General features: G+C 42.8%; 1 protein-coding gene across 3 annotated transcripts in view; it reads right to left on the reverse strand.

Moving 5' to 3' along the window:
* Nucleotides 1-12,816, reverse strand: part of MPPED2 (metallophosphoesterase domain containing 2) — a 105,836-nt gene extending 93,020 nt beyond the window's left edge. Inside the window, exons 1-2 of one of the 3 annotated variants that reach the window (XM_051622188.1) lie at nucleotides 12,733-12,816; nucleotides 7,321-7,564 (exon numbers count right to left, since the gene is read on the reverse strand). In XM_051622188.1, the coding sequence (XP_051478148.1) occupies nucleotides 7,321-7,448 (128 nt within the window). In that variant the 5' untranslated portion in view covers nucleotides 7,449-7,564; nucleotides 12,733-12,816. Of the gene's footprint in view, nucleotides 1-7,320; nucleotides 7,565-10,655; nucleotides 10,674-11,453; nucleotides 11,499-12,732 lie in introns of those variants that run through there. The other 2 variants (XM_051622190.1, XM_051622191.1) reach the window with 2 other exon arrangements.
* Between the last annotated feature and the right edge of the window lie 11,263 nt (nucleotides 12,817-24,079).

Raw genomic sequence — 24,079 nt, forward strand, 5'->3', positions numbered from 1 at the left:
TGCTAGGCAACCGACTCAGAAATCAAGCCACCTCCAGCAGCTTCAAAAGTAAACTCAGAAATTTACCATCAACACTCAGTACAAAGTTGATGTTCATCACCAGCACTTCTGAAGTAGTTCTGCATCAAATACACGTAAACTGCACATAGTAATTCAACACAGACCTCTAAATCTACACTGTTTACAGGGCTTCCCTTTTGCTTAGTTGTTCAGTGAGATATTCAAGGAAGGGTTTGTAAAATAAAAATAACAAAGCTTGTGAAACAAGCTTCCAGTGACAGTATAACACCCCAATTGTAATGTATAACCACCTTTTTTTGCCAAACAGCTCCCCAGATGAGCAGTCTCTGCCTGGCACAAGGTACTGTGATGGGGACCACTGCTGCAGGAAGCATTCCTGGTCAGATCCCATCACACACCTCCATAAGAGAAGAACACACTGCATACTCTACATAGACATGAAACCACCAGGCAACTGCCAGTACAACTGATCACTAAATTAACTACATAGATAATACCAAAACACAGAATCAGCTCATGTAATGAAAATTGCCATTTTTAGTGCTCAGTTACTGAAACAGGCCTTACAATTGAAGTACATGTTACCTGAAGGCTTCTTTACATGGTTAACACAGCAAAAAAGAACAGTAACATACATGCGCCTAAAAACCAAACAATATTCTTTCTCTTCTCCAGGTTTACCACAGGGGTCAGACTGACTCTACAAGGTTTTAAGAGCACAATTTTGTCAATGAAGTGTCCATCTCCTCCTACCCTTGCCTGTTGACTGGTCCCTAAGCTCACTGCCCTCTCCCCTGTGATGGCAACCCCATAACCCACTGCTGGTGGGGCCACACCGAGTAAGAGACTACTGAAAGTAGCTCATTGCAGGGGGAGGGGGAAGGAATCACCACCACAAAAAAACAACACCCCCCCAAAAATAAAATAAAATTTAAAAAAAAAAAAATCACAAAACCACTACTGAACAAATGAATGGACATTTTTAACCTAGGCCACTTCAGTGGTATGATCTCTACAGCAGCCTCACAAAAGACTTTGCCAAAACTCCTGGGGAGGTGGCAAAGCCTGTGGCCCAGGGGCAGGAACCAGCAGCTGGGGAGCGGCAGGTTCAGCGCTGAAGTGCATCAAGACCTTCCCCCCTCCCAGCCCTGCCAGTAACCTACAGGCACTGCTTTCACATCCAGACAGCCCGTGGTAATTGCACAAGGCCAGAACCTCATACTGAGGGACTGACTGATTGATTTTGATAGGTATGGAGACTGCTCTGGCAGCCTGTTCTCACTAGCACTAGAGGTAAAGGGTTTTATCACCCATTTAAACCAGACCTGGCTTCCATCTTAGAGGACATGGCAATCTGGAAATACAGTAACTAATAGGGTGAAGGTGACAAAAAGTTATTTTAAACCTGCCCTACATTTTTAATAATATTGACACTTTAACAGCACTAGCCTTCCAGGCATGTCAGAACATTTTTTTTAAAGGCAGGTTGCTATTACTTCTTTTTCCAATGACAAAAAGAGAGGTCAGAAACATAATGAATTTTTCAAAAGACTTCAGCATATTATGACAACACCGCATAAACATGATACAAGGGGCCTAAATCTGAGTTTTAATCACAATTCTGCAATCCCTGAGCCTTGTATCACTATTGTATGAACACTTCGCTTTCAGCATGCTCCCCTCCAGCATCTAAAAAGGCTTTAAATACAACTGTATCCTCATGAAAAATATGTATTCTCATTTCACAAGTAAAATTTCAGTTTAGAACTCATTTTAGTCTTAAATTCTGCAAAATAAATAACTTCATGTAAGATCTCTGCTCATCTTAAAAGATTTTAAGTCACACATACAGGCATTCACATGCTTCAGTAAAGGTTTTCTTAATGAAGATTAGAATTAGCATATTTGCAACTCAGCTTCCATTGTTCTATGGCAGGAGAACTGGAAGACTTAATCAGTTAATGGTCCTTCTCTTGAGTAAGGACTACTTGTTTTGGGACAGCTGTAAGGATTCTCACCTACAGCTGCCAGGATTCTCACCTACAGCTGCCATTCTCCCTGCCTTTCTGCTGGAATCCCTGCGCTGCTGCAGGAAGAGCCCAGCTGCTTCAAGACACCTGCTGAAGGGGTTACTGCTGCTGGCTTAAGGAAAACAGGTTTGTTTTACTTAACACACTGGGCTGTCAACTTCAGCGTTTCAGTAGCCACCTTGTGCCACTGAGGAACCAGCGAGGGAAAGGAGACTGAAACTGCACACAGGTAAGCTGACTGACTGGGAGCCATGACCCCAGTAAAAAAAATCACTGTGTCCAAAAGTAGGGCTCAAGTTTTAGCTACGCTCATTCAATGTACTTACACTTTCACAATTAGAGCTTAGATGCAGCTTGACTGTTTCAGGGAGTACTGGTTTTGTCAGTTTATTTAGAAATGTAACTAGTGAAAAGGAACTTAGCTGGTCACGAGCAATGTATGCTTTTGTAAGAAGAGTTTCTAATGGACCGTGTAAAAATTTCCACCTAAACTATGATCCTCTATCAATCAAAACAGCCTGCCCAGTCATACTAGGGATAGCTAACTAGCTGAAGAGTGAATCACTTTATTCTCTCAATCAACCTTATTACATTTCCAAACTCCACTATTTGTAAATAAGTCCATACACTGCTAAGGCCAACTCTTTCCCCTCCCCCTCAATATCACACACCTTACGTGAAGCGAAAAGTTGAGAATGTTACAAATCAAATGCATGATTTCCCACCAATCTCAGTGGGAATTTACAAAACCCATTAAATGCAGATGGTTTCCCCAAGAAAAAAAAAAAATGCAATACCCTATTTCTCAAGGTTAGTAGCCTAGTAGACCTCCAAGTTTTAACAATTTAAGGCTTTGTCACAGTTGAAAGTTTTTTCTTCTATGATTATACAGCTATATTTTTATATTACTATTATATATACATATTTACACACAATCATACATTTAAATACATTATTCAAGAGTACATAGTTCTACTAATATAAAAACACTGTTTATACTCTTTGTTTTAAAATAAGAATATTCACATAGGGAATTACTCCAGTAAAGGCAGTAAAATCATATAGTCGCAGATTGTTCAATGTATCTCCAGGTATGCATAAACTCATTTAGAAGACTTTTGTTCTGGCACAGAAACCTCCGTCTTTCTCACTCCCCTACTGCTGAATTTAAACTATACCACATTTTTAACATGTACACCAAGCGCCCTAAAAACAAACCACCAAGTCATTGTGGTGAGACCAGAGGAAGACTAATGAACTCCTCAAAAAGGCTGAGCCTGCAGCAGCTCTGACTTCAGCTTATCTCAACAAAACTCCCTCCTCACCAGCTTGGTCTGTCAAAATGTGCATTTTCCACTACATATACACAAAGTTTATTTCAATCTCCCCTTCCCGCCCCACCCCCCAAAAGTAAACACTTGTGTTGTACTCAAAGAGTAAGATTTTCCCCTCTGGTTAAAACCTAAGTAATATTCCATTTGAATTTCTCTCATTTCTTCTCAGTTTCTTTCCACTGGACTAAGCAAAAAACGGAGTGAGATGGAAGGTTCCACAAAACTGGGCATTACCAATTCCTGTTAAATTAAAATGGTTGAAAGACCCACTGTGGTTGCTGCAGTAAAGATGAAGAGTTAAAAGAAGGAAAACAAAACAAAACAAAAAGAGAACACCCTATGCAAATAACAAATCTATCTGATCAATTCAATAATATTATAAGCCTGGTCATTTTTACTTTTTTCCTACTGTTGGCTTATGATAGTAGAAATTTTCTCTATCCTCTCTACTTTGAGGCTGCAGTTTCAAGATGAAGCCTTCCTTCTGCAGCTGCCCAGCTCCTCCTGCCTGTGCCCAGCCTGCATCCTACTGCTGCTCGCTGGTATCGCTGGCACCACTGACCGCAGCCTCATATAGAACATCTCAAGGGGCTAAACAGGCTCACTTTAAAAACAAAACAACACAAACAAAAAAAAAACCACAAAAAAACACACCACCAAAAAAAAAAACCCAAACAAAAAAACGCCACAAAAACAGAAAACCCTTATAATACTTGGCAGCACCACACCAAATGAGCAAGAAGCATTTGCCTCTTAAAGTCACAATTACTGACAAAAACAGGGAAGTACAAAGACTTTTAGAGGGATAATAATCACGAAGATGCGAAAGCAAGCACATTAAAATTGTTATTATTTTGCAGCTGCCCTTTAAAGCAGGGAACCAAGGTGATGCAGTTAATTAAAACTAATGGAAAGTAAACATCGCTTAGCATTCAAATACAAACATGTTATCTTCAGAAAGAGAAATCTGTGGGTGGGAGCATTGCTTCGAGATGACAAAAATTTAACATGATATCCCTTTATTCAAAATTAGAGTACAGTAAAAATTGTCTTTAGAACACCTGTTCAAAAACTAATTAGTAGAGAAATAAAATACAAAGACTGGACAAATTGATTTGAAATTCATACTATACCAGAGCCTAAGTAACTGCTGTCACAACCAGCCCAAGGAAAGGGAGTTTTAATACACTACTATTGACTTGATAGTACACTTCAAAGGATTCACTAAGAAGTGCTGGTGTAAAAATACAGATAAAGATAAGAGAACTGTACCCCTGCTGATCCAAGTACATAACACTGCCATATGAAAAGCATAAAATGAAAGTGGGAGAAAAAGCAGAGGACACGTGTCCCAAGGAAGAGGCAGCATAATGCCCCAGTGCCTTAACCACCAGGTTTATGTTGGCAATATTCCACAGCCTCTCCATGACTCTCTGTGAGATGAGTCAGGCCCAAAGGATACTAGAACCAGAAATGGCTCAGTATATGCCAAGAATATAGTTCTCAGCTTTATGGGAAGATCCATAACCATAAAAAAAAATTACTTTTAAAAAAATTATTTCCTTTAGGGAAGAACATTACCCTTCATATTCATCCAGCCACTGATTTACCATATGCAGCAGGGCCGTGTAGTAATATATTGCCCTGCTATTCACATACTTGTTGTAACACTCAGTTCCTGTGTTGTTTTACTCATTTTTCATCATCCCATGATTTTTTAAATAATTTTTTTCACTAGAGAAGAATAAAACCTCCTCAAACTCCCTCTTACAAGAATGCATGCATTATTTTAAGATAGGAAAAAAAGAAAAGCAAACTGTAAAACCAAATCAAATCAAACAATCCTTAGCGCAATGCAGAATTAGCAAAGACACAATAGGGTAAAAAGATCAGGGTTTCATTGTTGATACTGCTCTTACAAGTATTCTGGTTTAGGTTTCTCATTTGATGACATCTTCTTGCAGAAATGTACACAATGCTTTCATTAGAAAACACTGAGAAGACAAGTAAGGATCCTCTCTGAAGCTACCATATACTATCTAGTCTCTCCTCCCCAGAAATAACCCTACTGCTCTTACCATCACACAAACCCACACCCACAGTATTATCTTTACTTCCTTGCTTTCCTCTACCCACAGCTCCAGAAATCTGGGAGGATCCTGCCATTTTATCCCCAGAAGGTTTTCTACAACCCACCGTTTGCTCTCCAGACCTACACCTGAACTCACCTCCTACATTGCAACCTTGTTTGCTTTGCTTACACTGTAAATCTGAGACTCCCATTTTTTCTCCATTGTCATCTCCTTTTCAATACACCACACCCTTCCTTGAACCCGGATTACTGACTTTAACAAAGCTGCAGTATTTCAGTTAAAAATCCTGTAAAATACTATCACTATATTGTACTTCATAGTTTCAGTATTTATTTCAACTATACAATGTCTCCACAAACAACTAAAAGATCTTCAAAGACATCTGTCAAGTCAGTATCATTTACAAGATACACGAGTTATTAGGGAAGTAGCTGTATAAATGTTTGTCAGTTTTTGAAACAAATCATAAGTAAATTCTACACTGTTGAATACCACACTTAGTTGCTCCTAAAATCAACACCCACTGAAATCAATGTCAATAAGAAGGGGGTCCTTTAAAACTGCCTTCTACATTTCTTTTGTTTGTTTTGAATTGTTTCTTTACATAGAATTTGTACTTAATGTCAATCGGAAGTGCAGCCTGGAGTGCAAACCACACAACAGAAATTTACTGGCAAAAGGTCTGGACAGTGAATGAAGAAATAGAATTATTTCTAAGAGAAGAATTACATAATCGTTGGGGTAATAAATCAAGTGCAATTAATGAAAACTTTTTTCCACCTTGAAAGTCACACGCACGACAGACACTCTTCAGCATCCCTCCTGAAGTTGCCTTTAGGAAGATTGTAACCACACGAAATCCTATTAGAAGGTGCTGAACTCCTACATTGTGACTCTTCCGGCAGGCTTCTACATCACAAAAATGCAACGGAGTTCCATACAACTTTCCCCCCCCTTATTATACAAAACCCTTATCAAATTCAATAGTGTGACATCGTTTAAAATCCTGACTAACAATGGCACTAGGAGGTCAAGAGATGCCGTCTTTGTTTTAGTTTCACGTGCTTTTCAGTCTATTAATGTTAAAAAGAGCCCTCACAGAAATAACCGATAAAGATCAAACCTAACTAAACAATGGGAAGGAAATTCAGAGTTAAAGCTGGTACTTAGCTCTTAACGCAAACCATTGTGCCTAGGTCCTGTGCAGCAGAACGATCCTTCGGGTCACACAATACCCAGGAATAACAAGGTGAGGTAGGAAGCCTTCAGCTCCCCACTTCCCATGCTTATGTTCTTTTAAGTTCGGGCCAGGGCCGTGGTTTTAACGCAGTTATTTGTATGGCTTGGAAGGAACTGCTGGGCAGCCCCCTGCTCCTTTGTGCTGCGGGTTGCGAGTGGAATGCAGCATGCGGCACACGTTCCACTCGCAACCGGCAGGACAAAGGATTCAGTGATCCGGGGGGGGGGGCGGACACAATTAGTCCCAATTAGGCCTATTTCGCAGCTGAGTGTAAGGGCTGGGGGCAGGGAGCCTAAATTTTAAAGCAAAGGGTCCCTCAGGCGAGTTAAAGTGTGCTCGGTAAAGTGACCAGTTTGAGAAACTGGACCCCGGTTCGACACCGTTGGGGCAAGTTTCCCGGAGTCTCAGGCAGAGAGAGCCACCTCCGGGAGCTGGTGGAGCAGCGTTTCTCAAACACACCGTGTCGGAAACTTGATAACCTTTTTGCCTATTAGCTCATGTGACTAACCAAATTTTCCAGCGTCCACCCCGCCGCAGCTCTGCTGCGGGCACACGCAGACACACTCGCAGACACGCTCGCGGGCCAGGCCAGGAATACTCACATATGCACATGTGGAGGCTGGAACCTGCTCTGGTTAATGTTGTAGTGTGTAAACGCCTGCGTTGGGTTGGAGCTGTATTCATCCACCGTTACGGTAACTTTGCCTTGTGAAGGTATTCCATGAGCCATCCTTCCTCCTTATGAACATGAGCAGCTCACAGTTTCCCAAGGCCAGGAGCAGGGTAGGGCATTGTGTTCCAGGCAGCTCCACACTCCAAGCAGCTCCTCATCAACTCCACGGACCTCTGCAAGGAGAGAAAGACAACAGACACTGCTATAAAACTCAAAGTAGATTTAAACATCTGCAGACATATTACTCTATCCTCTCCTGATTTCCATTCAAATATCTTTTTTTCTGCATTTTTGATGTACTCGTTACCCAACTCTCTGTTACTATTCACAATTTTTTTAATTACCTCATCAGTTAACTCCATCATCATTAAATACATCCAAAGGATGAATGCTTAAAATAAGGCTTTATCCTCAGGAAAAAAAAAAAAAAAAATCTCTGCAGAAAGCTCCAATTAAACACTCCACATTTGCTATTATTTATTTTAAATAACATCTTGTGCTAATTGCAATGATGAAAATTAACAAAAGGACCCAGTCTCCTGAAGGACAAATGGCCTTCCACAAGTACACACAGTTATTTTTCAAGGCCCTGTTTTAGCTTTACAAAATCAGTTATATCTGAGACACTTATGAGAAGCTGATGCAAGGCAGACAATTTTACAGTTGCAGAGCAAAAGGTACAGGCAAATACCTTTGAATCAAAGTATTTATCTGTCCAAAGGCTAGAATCCAGAAAACATTAACAAAATAACCATTTCATAGAGCAATGAAGCGGGTTTGGATTCTTCACCAGACATTAATGATATATCTGGCAGATTTAAGTGTGATTTTATGCATAAGTATTTCTGCACTAGATGTAAGAAAAATGTTCTTCCCTCTCTACGCACCCCTGTGTTTCACTTCTTCCAAGTACTCTTACATGGATTTTTGCATTAAGACCAGAAGCACTCTATGAGTGTAAGCCCAACAGCCAGACACTTCCCTAACCTGATCTCTGTTGAGCTCCCTGCACAGAATCTGAGCTTCAATTTCTTCCATCAATAAACCGAGGATACCTCAGCTGTCTCCCTTTCAGAGGGAATTTGTGAAAATTGATCAGCTGATATTTGAAGAATACTTTCAAGATGAGAAACTCTTTTAAAGCCCTGTTTAAGAGTCAGATGCTCAGCTGGGGCACACTATCCTAGCTGTAAGGACATATATGAAATAATGACACTTTACAGCAGTTGATCCCTTTAGCTGCTACACACAATAGTGGATTTGTCGTATCTGGTGTGTAATTTACAAGAGTGAATCAGTGTTCACTGGGAAGACAAAGAGATGGGAAGCAGAAGAGAGTGACTTGAGCCCTGGGCATCAAACTAAGCACTGTTTTTCCACTATGACATTCCTGGGCTTCTCTTAGCTCCCAGATAGAAATGTGTTTGCCATGTGTAACATTAAACATTTGGAATCTTTGATTTGTATTCAAAATATATTTTTAATACAAAGACTAATTTCCACTTTGGCATGAAGCACGATACAATTGCCCTGCAAATGGCAGATGGCCTGCTATAGGCCATTTATTTTACTATTTTACAACCTCAGGCCTATGTAGGCTTCCATATGTTAGTTGGGTTAAGACATTCTGCAACCTTCATTCCAGTAATTGGGTTCTATTCTTCATCTTCTTTAGCATTGGAGAGGGGGGAAAAAAAGGGGAAAAAAACAACCAACCAAACAAAACCCTAAACCATGAAGTTCCCAATTAAAAACTGAGTCACTAGTGAGACAGTACATCTCTGTAACTAAGGTCACAGTCTGGTCTTTGCACTAACCCCCTCTCTTAAGAACAGGCCATAGTTTCAGGAGTTAAAAACACCAAGGTGAGCATTAGTAAACTAAATCTCTTCTGTTTTAGACAATGTGACAACTGCTCCCGAATCATAATGTAGTGGTTACCATACCAAGTTTGCAGCTGTTTCCTTAATTTCCCTTACAATTATATTTTAGTGTTATTTTGCATAACAGTAAAACACAACACCTGCTTCAAATTGCAGTCCTGTTCCAAGTACTGTAATTCTTTTGAGATAGAAACTGCGAAAGAGTGTGCAACACAGAGCAGCATAATTGCCCCGAACTGAAAAGTAAATACAAATGAAAACATCTTCCTGTTAGAGAAATGACTGTCATTAACAAGAATGCTAGCCATCAAAGCTCCCAGGGAAAAACAAAACAAAACAAAACCAACAAACCCTAAGTTTTTCTTTAACACAGCAAGAACTTCAGCGTCTGCATAAATTAAGTAGTAGTGTGAAAATTACATGTCTAGTGTTACTTTTCTTGCCATTAAAAGCAACAATATAAAACAACACGTTGAACCAACTATGCTTGGGCTTTCAGAAAAGCTAAATCACACTGTTTTCAGTAATCTAGCATAAGAAAGGTCAACATTAAATTTCATATTATAGTTTGCTCACAAGAAAAAAATCCAATTTCTTCATGAGAATGCACCATACAGAAAGATAATAAGCTTTCTTTACACTGTTTATAACAAGGCATGCTACAGAAGGAAATTTTAACTAACTGGCATAAAACAAATAATAAAAGGATACTTGAATAGCTGTATTAAATACTTTAAAGTTGACTTTCAGTAAGATTTTAAGTATGTAAAGTCCAATTTCTTCCCATTGTTCTCATCTTTAATCTTAAGAATAAATCTCTATACTTAAATTAAGACAAAGCTGAACAAAGCATCCTTTTGCAATTAAATTCAACAACAAATGCTGGACTGGAAAAAAAAAAAAAAGGAAAATCTGAAGCTGGCTTCTGTGTCAATTCTCTAATTTCCTTTCAGTGCTCCAGAGTAGTACAGCTCACCTACCAGAAGTATCTACTTATTGTCTTCCTTACTGTGAACTTCTCTGAAGAAAATACCAAAAAGGAGCTGAACACTTCAAAACTTTAGAAACAAATTTATTTTAGGCCCAACATTTAAAAATAAATAAATAAAAATAATAATTTAAAAGGCTATTTTCCATCACTAGCGTTCTTCCTTCTCCAACTGCAATCACTGGTTGAAGATTACGTGCAGGAGGTGAGTACAAAAGAATAAAAGTTGCGTTATATTTCACATCGGTCAAGTAAAATAATCTTCAATATCCTTCCCGCCGTATGTGGCAGTTTTAAGTAAGAACGGCTTCATTAAAAACCTAAATGAAGATTTTTGGGTTACAGAACGTTGCGTTTTCCCAAATTACAGCTCCCATCCTGGGAGCAACAGACCTTTTCCAGCGTGGCTCTGGACCGTCAGCGAGGCAGGAGATGTGCCATTGTACACATCTGCTCCGTTTTACACGTATAAACCGGCACTTTTTCAGAAAAGGGGTGACACAAACTTAGGCGCAGCTCATTTTATATCAGCATACTACTGCCGTGTCCAAAAAAAAAAAAAAATTAATTTAAAAAAAATAAATCATCACAAAATGTGCGCGGATCAGTAATTTTCAAAGGTAACGTTGCATCTCACGGAGAGCTCCACACACCAGCTGACGTTACAGGCACACATACAGGCAGGCGAAAGACGCCTTGCCCCCCCCCCCCCCCCCCCCCCCCCAAATAAAATATTTACGCCGTCCTCATCTGAATTTCAAAAAAAATTTGCCTTCTGCCTGGTTTCGGGTTGCAAAAGAAAAATTTGAAAGGCAGGAGACGGAAAGGGTTAATTCCGTGTCAACACCTTGTGTTGATACATCCACTATCCCGACACTGTTACAGCAACAACACGCGTTACACCCACCCGGAGCGCGGGCACTTGCCGCCGCAACAATCCCTCCCCCCCCGCCCCGCAAGCAGGCGGGCACCCCCGCACCCCCGCTTTCCCACAGTGTATTATTACCCCGCGCCTCGGGGGGTTGTTCGCCAACTGCCCCAACAGCCCCCGCGATGCTCCGCTGCAGTTTGCGGGCAACTCCGGGCTCCAGCCTACCCACCGAGTCCAAGGCGGAGGCTGCGGGGGGGGGGGGGAAGGGGGGAGGCGGGACCCCGACTACCCCCTCACCCCACCGCCGACCCCCCCGGTACCTGGTCTCCCGGCCGCTCCCCAACTCCGCCCGCCGCCGGCTCCCGGGCGGCCCCGGCCGCGGCCCCGCGGGGCGCCGGGCTCGCCCCCCCGGTGATTGATGGCTCTGGGTGGCCAATGGCTCCGGCGCGGCCCCGTCCCGGCGTGTGCCGCAGCCCCCGCCCCGCAACCCCTGCCCTGCCCCCCGCTTTGCCACCGAGGGGGGCATTTCTGCAATTTTCGCTGCGATATGTGCCATGGCGCACAAAGTTCACATCACGCAACCCTCCTCCTCCTCCCTCCCCACCCCGCCCCCCCCAAGACTGCCACAGAACCGAAATGTTTTAGAAGGGGGAAGATGCTCGGGGAAGGGATGCAGGAAACTCCACAGCGAACCCCGAGCGAGAGCGGCGGGGACCCGGAGAGAAGGGGAAGGGTGGGAGGGAGGATGCCCGCTGCTTTTTATTCCGGCAGTGCCAACCGCGCCGTCCCCCGCACCTCGCCCCCACCCCCGCAAGGTTTCCAAGTGCTTGAGGCCTCCGGGATCAAGGCTTCAAAGCCGCTTCTCCCGCCGGCGAAACGGAGAGGGGAAACTCCGCCGGGGAACGGCAAACCAACCCTCCCTCTCTTACCCTCCTTACTTTTGCTGCCTGCCCCCCCCCTCCCCACCAGCCCATCACCCACCCACGGGTCCCTCCGCGCCGGGAGCCCCGGGGGTCCCCATTCCCCCTCCCGGCTGCGCGGCGCTGCGCCCGCCGGGGCTGCCGCTGGCCCCAGCCAGCACAATGCTCCCCGGCCTACCCTCCCGGCCCCAGCGCGCAGCCCCCAGCCCCGACCCCCGAGCCAGCAGCCGCCACCCCGCCTCTCGCCCCCAGGCCACTTCCAGCCGCTGCAGCCCTTCCCCGCCTCCCCCCTTCCCCCCCCCAAACCCCATCCACCCTGGCCAAGGAGCAAGGAGGGCAGCGGGGGCACGGCCTGGGGGAGGAGGGGAGGGCAGGGCGGGCTCGCTCAACGCAGCCGAAAAAGCCGCCTCGGCAGCGGAGAAGCACCGACCCGACCCGACCCAGCGGGCTCGGGCGGTCACGCCGGGGGAGGCGGAGAAAGCAGGCGGCCAGTTTTATCCTTATTATTGTTTGCAGAAGGCTGGCCCCGCCGCCGCCGCTCCTGCCCGCACCCCCCCCCCCCCCACCCCCCACCCCGCTCTCGTCCATGACACGGCACCTCTAACCCGCCGCTTTGTGCGGCGCTGCCCCCCGCCCGGCCTCCCCCCTCGGCACACAGCACCGACCCGGGGCCGCTCACCTTCCCTCCGCCGGCTGCCGCTGCGGGCGGATCGGAGATGCCTTCAGCGGGGCCGCTCCATGGGGCTGCGGGGGCGCGGCCGGGGCAGAGCCTGCGCCCGACCCCGCGGCGCTGCCCGGCGGCGGCAGCGGCCTGGGTCCGGCTGCGGGTGCGCGTCTGGGTGCGGGGCGGCGGCGAGGGCGGGCGCGGTGCAGTGAGCGGGACTGCCACTGGGGTCAGGGAGCAGGCACCAGGAAACACGGCGGCCACGGAGCGCTGCTCGCTCACACACACACACACACACACACACGCACAGCTCCTCCCGCTGCCTCGCACTTCACCCCCCCCCGGGCAGGGAGGGAGGGAGGCAGGAATCGCTGCTGCGTTTCCCAAGTGCGGCACAGCCTGCCCCCGCCGAGCCGGCAGGAGAGGCCGGCAGGAGCAGCGGGCTCTGCCGCCCAGCCGGGGTCAAGGCGGGAGGGTGCCGGCGGCCAGAGCCCCGGGGGAGCGGGGAGGGCAGTAGCGGGACCCCCCGGAGCCCCCCGGCCCCGCGGCGGGACAGCGCCCGGGAGGAGGCAGCAGGCGAACCCCCCTCACAGCCCGCCGGCCCGGCAGCGCGCATCGCTGCTCGGCTCTTCCTCCGCCTAAAGAAATAAGAAAATGTAACCAAAAAAACCCCCACAACATTAAAAAAACAATACATATAATAATCCTCGACAGAGGTTTTCACGTCTTTCCCACCTTTCCTCATTATGTATTAATGCAGAGCTCTGCTCTTTCTGTAGAGGAGCTAACCTCGGCAACCAGAAAAAGCATAAAGAAACACTGCTGTAGGGTTCGCCCTCGAGGCTGAACATTGTCTTGGGGTAATTGGGGCTTTTCCGTGGAGAGGCAGAATCAGGGAGGTTGCTGTTGTCTTTTTTGTTGTTGTTGTTATTGTCGTCCTTGTTGGTTTTGTTTGTTGTTTGGTTTTTTTTTTCCGAAATCCTCAGCAATTGTGTCAACAGCCACAACAGTAACAAAATAAAGATGAAAGGTGTTTGTTCTTTTACTTTCAAGACAGCAAGCGAAAGGAAGGACTTCACAGTCATACACTTAAAACGGGGAGAAGAAAAAAAAAAAGGAGGAAAAAAAAAGAAAAGGAAAAAATTCCAAATAATTCAGAATAATCGAGCTGACAGAAAATAAAAGCTCCTAGCAGGCCTCTAAGAATAAGTAGTGTCCTACGTATTTTAAACAAGTCATTTTGACTCTGGCCAAGCTTTGGATATGCATGGCAACTAGACAGGTTTTTCTTTGTTATTGAAAACAATGAGAAGGGTCCCCGGTATTGCCAGACAGAAATCGATTAGGATGGCCTGTCCTGTTTAGAAACATGGCAAATTAAGAAAAATCAACCTGAAAAAAAGACTAAGAGATGTCAGGGTTTTTTTCCAAATTTGATATTACACCTTTCAGTCTGATTTTTGTACTAGTCATTTTCCTTCTTTATAGAAGTAAGCACTGTGAACCACCACAGGAAAATTCCTGTTCCAGACAAAATGGCCCACAGATGAGTTGTCCTCCTCACCAAATCAAAACAGCATTTCCAGGGAATCTTTGCCTGGAATGGAGTCTGAGGTTAGAGTTTCACAAATATTTTTAGCTGGCTTACTCTGACACAGCTCTGCAACAAGCAATCCAGCATTCAGCCCACCTACCCCACTGCTGTCCCTGCACTAGCCCTCCTGTGAGCACAGGGAAGCCCCTCGGGAAACAGGGGAAAAGGGCCAGGGAGAAGCAGTCTGCTTTGGTGTGGGTTAGTCTCCTTATCCAATCCACAACTGCACAGATGCTGCTGGAACAAGGCAGGGAGTGAGATGAGCAGCTGAGGACACAGAGAGCAGGATAGCTTCATTGGTAGCACTGCCAGCTTAAATATAAAAACAGAGAGTGGGACAGAGCAGCTTTGATCCTGAACCTGCTTCGTGTCCATGGTTGCAGCAGGACTTTTCCTGTATTTGTGTCCTTATACCACATCTAGAGCCCCCAGCACGACAAAAACAGGCTTTTAGCACAAAGGGAAAAACAGGCTAGAAGACTGGACTGGGAATTAGAAAGGTTAAAGACCTGTTCTCTGATACCTTGCACGGTGAGGGACAGACCAGACATGACCCCAGTGTCTCAGTGTCCTAGTACTGAATTCAGCATTTACCTAATTCGTATAAAGCAGAGTGTGTGGCCCGAAAGTTAGTGGCACTTGGGTTTTGCTCATATGAATCCAGAATGGGATCTGAATCTAAGGTCACATCTCTTTCACAATACTAACTGTTCAGCAGCAACACCAAGCTCTGATTCAACCATCAGGAGTACTGTTTTTTATGTGTGACTTGACAAACTCTGAAACATTTCCTGTCAAGAGCACATAATGCAACCCTGCCTTTTTACAAACTACTTGTTTTCTGACTCCCAGAGAACAGTATGCTTTCCCAACATGTACCCACTTTAGAAACATGATGCCCTGAAGTTGCTAAAAGAAGGAAAAAAAAAAAAAAACATTTTTCTTACATTGATTAAAGGGTTTTCTGAGGAAAAAAAAATGTATTTTGTTGCCTTTCTTTGCTAATTCACAAGAGCAGCATCAAAAAGCAAGCTTGTAAGTACAGAAAAATGAACTGGTTTCATTTTGGCTGGAATGTGTATTTATTAATACAGGCTTGATAGGAGGATCTCAGACATAAATTCCTAAACTTAAAAAGTAAACAAACTGTTTATTGTGTCACAGGACTGATTTTTCTAGTTGGGCAAAATTCAAAACAGGGGACAATCAGCTTTTGTTAACTTTAATACTTCCTATTTGTAATGGTAAAAGTGTATGTTATGCATAAAACTTTAGTCACGTTCAGAGTGTGAGCTGGATTCTGTTTTTTCTGTTTTACAAATCCCAAGTGAGTATCATCAAATGTACAGATGCAGCAGATGCATGTTAAAAATTATAAAACACTACGGTATCACAAAAATGCCACAGATTCTTCAAAATCTATTATGGCATCTCCAATACACTTCACAGGTACTGCTGTATTCAGTTTCTGCCAAGCACAAGGCAGAACTAACAACTTTTTGAGGCACATGTAGGGAAGTCCAGAATGAGCCACGGGCTCCCATTTCACTTTGCTCCTCACTCTGGGAAAAATCTTCCCTGTGTGCCTGTGAAGCAATACAAGAAAGTGTCATTTAAAGTCCACCTCTCAGAACTCATTCCTTAAATAAAAATATTTTTTAATGGTCTTTTATACAGAAAGGTGTTTAAAGAAACCAAACAAACAACCAAACCTAAAAACCTTTCAAACTATCGTGACATTGGTCTGTGGTTCTAGTGCTGTGCTGTGCTGATACAGAGCCTACCTGGTCAGCATGTTCTATGTCATGCTGCACATGACTGTGCTTGGCAATTTGCTGCATGTTGCTTGTTGACAGTACTCTCAGAGCAAGCTCAAGAGTACTCCAAGGTCCGACTGAAGGAGGGAAGACCTGATCACAAGGCCACATCTTGCTGGATAAAAGGATCAACTATGCTACTTCAAGAGTGTTTCCACATCTGCCCCATTCTTCTGCCACTTGCTTCTGCTCTTATGCTTGAGGGCTACAAACCACACAAGAACAACAAAGTCAGTTTTTAAAGCAGCCTCCTTCTGAGAAGGCAAAAAGGGTTTTAAGGCAGATCCAGTCTAGTCCACAGCACAGTCTCTGGAATGCTTATGCTGGCATAACACAGAGAGGCCACGCTCTGCAGCAGGGCACCAAGACCAGCAAAAAGTTATGCTACAGTTACAGAAAAAGCTAGGCCAGCGTTTCACACTACCTTTTAGTTTGGACACAGTATCAGAGAGCTTTTGTTTTAACACATGTATTTCCTAGGGTTTTAGCCATTTTAAGACCACAGCATCAAGGGTTCTCATTTGCACTGCAGACAGAAATCAGTTTCATGGGACATGCTGGTACAGTACTAGACAATGCATATTTTGATTTGTTAACTTTTTAAGAAAGTACACCACTGCTAGCAATCTGCACTGAAAGGCATTGTACTCACCATATTTCAATACAGAGCACAGTGATTCTCATGAAAACTGTGTCTTAACAGGTTTGTTCCCCTCATTAAAGCAGAAATTCTTCAGTGACTGTGGAACAGAAGACAACAGGAGAAAACCACATTAATTCAGGCTTCACGCCCCACTGAGCAGATAGTACATTCCAAATTTGCAGAATATACTTGGATAAATTAAAAGTTCTCCATTGCTCTCTTCCTCCATTTGTAGCCTGTAAGTCACAGAGCATTTGGTGTGCTTGCTGGCCAACAAGAAAGAAACAACAGGGAAAAATATAGTAGTCGATACAAAGAAGAAACAGGAAAAAATAGGATTCCAATTTTGAAGATACCAACTGCTTTTTAGCTCCTAGAGCTTCTTTCCCTTAAGAAAATTACAGACTGGAACTAGCAGCTAATTAAATTCTAAAAAGGGAATTAAAAAAAAAATGCCTCTCTGCTTTTGATTTTTGTAATCTCTACAGTTATGAATTTTTGTGTCACAAATGTGAGCCCATAAACCAACCTGTTCAACACTCCAGCAAACACTACTTTTTCAGGAAGAATCTTCGGCCTCAGTGAGGCTGCATCTTGAGCACTCTGTGCAGCTTTGGGCACTGCAGGATAGGAAGGGCATTGAGGTGCTGGAGAGGGTGCAGAGAAGGGCAGCGAGGCTGATTAGGGGTCTGGAGAACAGGTCTTACGAGGAGAGGCTGAGGGAGCTGGGGCAGTTCAGCCTGGAGAAGAGGAGGCTGAGGGGAGAACTCATGGTGCTCTACAACTACCTGAGAGGAGGTTGTGGTGAGGTGGGTGTTGGTCTCTTCTCCCTGGTGCCCAGAGACAGGACAAGAGGAAGTGGAGTCAGGTTGTAGCATGGGAGGTTCAGATTGGATATTAGGAAAAATTTCTTCACATAAAGAGTGGTGAAGCATTGGAACACGCTGCCTAGGGCGGTGGTGGAGGCACCATCCCTGGAGGTGTTAAAAAACGCAATAGATTTGGTGCTCTGGGAGATGGTTTAATGGTCATGGGGGTGTAGGGCTGATGGTTGGACTTGATGGTATTGAAGGTCTTTTCCAACCTTAATGATTCTATGATTCTAAGTGCACCAGCTTTTGAAGGAGAAGGACGATTCTCAAAAGGAAGTGAAACTCGAGCCTTCAGTCAGAATCTGCAGACAGAGAGGGGCACATCATTATAATGCTGCTAGAGCATCAGGTAAGACTACTGAAGGAAATATCACTAGTTGTCCTCTGGGCATTCCTTTTATATTCAATGGACCAGAACATTGTCACAGAATAATGGTTGTCTGCTGCCTTGCTCCTATTACATTAAATTTTTGATTGGAATTTTTTTACTTGCCCTCTGTAGAAATAAAATGTGATGCAAAAAAGCTGTAGGTGAATAATAAAAACTCCCAGTGTAACTGCTAGTCAGGGTATCTAGAGAAGAAAATATTCCTATAAATTGTTGTTGTTGTTTTGAACATTCCACTATTCTTTTTTTTCAAAATTGAGAAGGATGTATGGGAGATTTATTCCTTCATAAGAGAGCAGGCAGTGACTTCAGGTTTGTATGTAAATAAAGGTACAAGTATTGTTTGATGCACTGCAGTTACTGCAGGAACTCCTTGATACTGAAAGCTCAGGACGCACTGCAAGGACATGGTTTTGGTGGTCACCATCTGGTCAATGTGCTGTGGCAGGGAATATGCAACTGTGACAGTAATGTGAGGTGTTCAGACATCCTATTTCTTGTGTATCATTGTACCTGTTTAGAAGAAGGTGGATGCCTTTTTATCACTTAAGTGGTTTACAGTGCATTGAGTCAAAGACAATGCATGAGAAAAACCTTCAGTTTAATTCAGATGCACATCAGGCACTCTAAGCTCATTGTACCAAATCATTCCTAAACTTGAAGGTCTGTCAGGTAACAGGCATTTAGTATCTCAGTAAAGAGTATTACAAACCTCTCTTCTCCTTGACCTATAACTTATTCAACAACTCTCCCTCTTCATCACATAGATTATCTCATCCTGTGGCATCCTCTGTCCACACTGTGTTTCTGTTTCTGGATGTAAGATGAACTACATCCCCATGAGTTCTGAGAAGTCGCAGTGATATCAGACAGCTTCCTGTCTACACCTTCCCTCGTTTCTTCCTGACTTCAGAGAGAAGATTCAGTGAAGTGGGCTTATATCACATATATATCACATATATATATCACATTGAGTGCATTCTGCAAATGACAGACTCCACAAACTGAAATTCCTGCAGAGAAAATCTCTTCTTTCTATTCCTGAGAAAACGTCCCTTTTGCACGGAAAGTTATGTATGAAATTCTCAGCATCAGTCAAAATCCCACATGGAAAGCAAATTCCAAAACTGAAATAGATTTTCGCAAGTAAAGCAATTTACATGGTGGTGCAGAAGAGAGAATATTACTTCTATATTATCTTGGAGATTTTTTTTTAAGACTACGGATTTAATAGCAAATTCATCTGATGACAACTGTTGTCAACAGTTACTCAGAGTTCACCTCTTTATATCTAAACAAATAGAGCTTCACTTCATGCCTTGCGTAATTAACTTTATGCTTTTGACAGTCATTAAGAACCATGGTCTCCAGCACATCTACATCTAGCTCCAGTTTATGGACTTGAAATTACCTTTGGGTCAGGAGTGTGGTCCCTTTATAGAAAATTGGAGGGAACTGTAGGATGAACATAATGGAAAGACTTTAAAGGGTCAGATGTTCCAACATGGAGATCCTCCAATTTGAGCAGGAAGTTAAGGACAAAACTCCCTAAGGGAAGGAAAAGATTTTCACAGTCATTCTGAGGAGTCTTGTCACTTTGAATGTCCCCAGTGAGGCAGCTGAAGGTACAAGTAAACCTAGAGCCTGAAGCCAAAATATTTATTTTGTGTTAATGATCACAACGATCAAATGCTGCTGTACAGAAAATACAGTTCAGAATGCTCATAAACTCTCCCATTCTGTGGTGAAGCAGCAAAGCTTGAATGGGCATGCAGTGCTCTCTAATGTTAGACAGGCTTCTGGAAAGAAATGGATAAAGTCTTGCAGTATAATCTCCAGTTAATGTGCATTTTTATCCCTTGATTTGATGTTTTAAAATCAATATTGCATAGCAGTTACTGTCTAGACTTTTAATGCATCCAGGCTGAAAACGCTTGCTAAGAACTGAGTGATACTTTACTCTTTGTCTCAGACACCCTAGGAAAAAAAGTATCCTGTATTCCAGTTATTGTCTAGCATTTGAGTTCAGTGTTGGCAAACTGGTCCTTGCATGTCTTTGAAGCATATGGAAATTGATTATGAAAGTGTCTAGTATAACTAGAAGTATAATTTGATGAAAACTGAAGCAGTGAACTGTGAGAAACTGCTAAATCAGTGTCATCAAACTCTGCTTGAAAAATAATGAAACAGAAATAACACCAGGACATGAGAAATGCAGAGCAAGGACTGTGAAACCAGAGAGTAAATAGAAAAAAAACAAGGAAATATACAAGATATTATTTTAATTGTTATTTTTTTAAACACATGCCCAAGATACAACACAACATTCCTGTCCAAATTCACTTTACAGAGACAGTGACATCATGTCTCCTCCAAATTGTTCAAGCCCAAATCTTGGCACAAGCTCTTCCAATAGAATACCATGTTTGGCCCTGGCACTCTCTCCTGTCTACCCATAATCATGTGCAGAACAAGAACAGCACCGTGGCCAATGCAAATCTTAGTTATAGCTCAAGCCCCTTGGGACAATAGAAAAAGACCAAAATAGAAAACGTATTACAGTTTTGAAGCAATAATATTGCTAAGGAAAATAAAACAAATGTAACCTCAGAAGTAAGATGACATTTATTGCCTAAAAGTTAACAATTTCTGAAGCTGTAAAAGTACTCTATAAATAAGACCTGAAGATGGCAGTGAAAAGATCCTGATACGGTTTTGTTCATACATCTTGAATGAAAACCAACCAAACTTACAGAGAAATCTGAGTGCAAGAGGACAAAGGAGTAAGATATTGTATGTTTTGAGGGTTTGCCTACATCAGTAAACACTCAAATTACTGAAAAAACATGTATTATTCTATTCAGTTGTACCCATGTTTTGAGATAGCAACATGTGTATGTATCCTCAAGAAAGGGATATAAGCTTGCAGGCTCAAAGACTTGCCAGAAAATTTGTACAAAAAGATCACAGGGAGACAGAGACAGCTGGAAAAATTGGAGCAGGGGCTCCGATTTTCATGCCAGTGTTACACCTAATGCAAAGGGAATGCAGATGATGGACTGCAAGCTATATGTTATTCCTCCTGCCACTCAGCAGCGTGCTTGTAGAGCTGAAAAAGAACAGGAAAGTAACAAAATAAAATAAAATCCCCAAACAGCAAAATGAACCAGAAATTACAGAAAGTGTGCAATTGTAAATGAAAATATTTATGTCAGGACATTTTACATGATATGACATATTACAGTCACATCAACGTTTTCATGTACAAAAGGCAATCATCAAGACCAAGCAGTGGATACTAAGCACTAATTATTCTAAAGCACAGTCTGATTTGTAAATTAAACTAACTATATCCACAATCTCATCCTGGCATGCACACAGCAGAAACCATGAAAGGGAAAATATCTATAAGCAAATATCTCTTGAAGGTCCTATATCATGCTTTTAAAGGACGATAATGAGAAGTTTCTGCACATGGATTTATCCAGATTAATTATCAATAAACCTAATTAGAAAGTTGTGCTAACAAATATCTGGAAGATTTCTTTCTATTAGGGAATATATAGATAGGAGGCTTAGTAGAAAAAGGGTAAGGGGAATCTTGAGAGGATTTTCTGGTAATACATTCAAGTTTCTAAACTAATCTAGGCACGATTTCCATGGGTTTTGATATCATATTTTCCCATGAGGTGATCTCAAAACCTATGTGTTAAAAAGTCATTTTCTCTGTCAGTTACTGTTAACTCAAACTATGCACTTGAGGAGCCTTCTGTCAGTGCTCCCCAGCCTCCCTCCCCCGACCTATTGACCACAATTCCTTCTTTTGTGATGTTATAACTGCAAATTCAAAACTGTGATCTTATTGGTAAAAATGCCTTTTACAAGAAAAGCAGTTTATAAAATAATTTCTAAATCTCAGAATTGAACCAGGGTATCTTTCTGTCCACCCAGGGTTACTGTGGATTTCTGTCGTGCATTCAGATTCGCACACAGCTGAGCCTCTGACAGCAGCTGAGAGCAGCAGGGTCACCCTGTTTGTTTGTAGCACCCTCATTGTCACAGTGACCCATCTATTGAGTTGTCTCACCTCTGGAGAGGAAAAGTGTAAAGAGAACAAATTAAAAATACAAAAATGGCAATGCAAAAGACAAAGGAAAAAGTACGGTTTCAGATCCCAGCTTTCTATGAGCCCAGCAGCAAATGCATATGGGGCTAATCCTACAAAACTCTATGGCTTCTGAAACAAATCCAGACAAAAAGCTTCCTCAGATTAGCTGATGACTCTACCCAAATGCTACTAGTCTGACAATGACTCCTTCCCATTTAGAGCAAGTAGTTAAGAAGGTCAAAATCTAGAACAAACCTGGATAAATGTATATTTAAGCTTCTGACAAGCTTCAGACTAAAGGCTATATGCTTTATATTGTTGGGTCAGAGAGCAGAAGCTACAGAATCACCTTCATTCCACAGAAATCCTTGGCTTCACTTCTATCTAAATTGATAAAATTGAAAGGAACAGATGTTCTGCCTTGCCTTGAGATCAAATCCTTACATTTGAGATGAGAAATCAGCTATTGATATAACAGGGTTTTTTTGTTGTTTGGTTTGGTTTTTTTTTTTAGGTATACATGATTTTTAACCAGCTATTGCATATGCAAAAACTATTAAACCATGCCATTTCATCCACTATTGTTTGTTTCTTTCTATTCTATCATAAAGCACTCTGTAAGCTTAAAAAGCTAAATTAGCACATATGGAGTTCTACAGTGGGTAAATTACTTCTTCATATCTGGGAGTTTCAATTAAAATTTATAGTGTTGAGCCCGTGAGCAGGAAAGGAAGAGATCACCACTGTCAGTCCACGCTTCAGTACTTTTCAGTTCAGGTTCTAACTACGCACACTCACGTGACTTTGAAACATGCACTTCTCCTCTGATGGATTTTCACCAGTGTGCTCTTTTCCACATATTTCTTGGGTCAGAATGTTGCAGTTACCTACATTCAATACTGCCAAATTAGCAAAGCAAAAATCAATGATTAAAGCCCACAAGCCACAAGATTGCCATAGTCTGCTAACTGCTTAATTTCTTCCTTTTTTTTCCCCCCCCCCAAATATATTTCATTCTTGTTACCTTGTTGGAAGAGTCCCTCTGCTGTTATTCTGCATTTATATCAGAATGGGGGTACCTACAGCACCTGTACTCACAGAAAACTTTGTGGCATTTCTGCTGAATGAGCTCTGATCTCCCAGAGCTTACTGTGACCCAAACACACCCACAGGGAGCTCCACCAGCTTGATTGATATCTTTTGATAGCAGGTGCTAGGACTCTTAACAGAACAGAACTCCAAGGTTTTGGAGTCTGGGTTCTGCACGTGTTGTAATAAACAATGTTTTCCTTTGTGTGACTCACAGGAAAAAGAGTCAAGCTCTCAGGATTTTGGAAGTCAGGGTTTACAGAGGGAAACAACAGAAAAATAGGCTCCTAAACTGTCCAAGAAATGATCCAATAGCCACTTTCTCAAAATACCCCTGGCTCTACTGATACTGATCCTGATTTATTACTATTGTTTCATACTTCCCTAAGTGACAGGATGAGAGTCATCAGATGAGATATTCTGGCTGACTTTTCAAATGGCAACATTTTGTAATGACAAACTGTAGTTACAGAATAAGAGGAGCTGGAAGTGTTCAAAAGTTACTGTAAACTGGGTAACACCTTGTAGCCTCAAATATCTCTGTGAAGCACAGGGCTGGCTGAAGCACAGGCTTCTGGAAGTGCCAAAGGCTCCATTCAGGCCTAGCACAAGCACACTTTTCCAGTTCTCCCTCCCTACTGGACTGGAGCAAGGTTTTGAGAAGGATGAATTTGATTCATATCTCATGCCTAAAAATCATCCCTTCCAGCATCAGCACTATTCCATCTCAAATCAGAATTTAATCTTAGATTTCTTTGCTCCTACCAAATCCCACTATTTTCAGAAACAATTTGAGATTTACAAGGAATGCAGGATCTGTTCCCTTGCAGAGAAAAGTCACTCTTGCTCTT

Source organism: Apus apus, chromosome 5, assembly GCF_020740795.1.
Source record: "Apus apus isolate bApuApu2 chromosome 5, bApuApu2.pri.cur, whole genome shotgun sequence".
In the NCBI taxonomy this organism is placed as follows: domain Eukaryota; kingdom Metazoa; phylum Chordata; class Aves; order Apodiformes; family Apodidae; genus Apus; species Apus apus.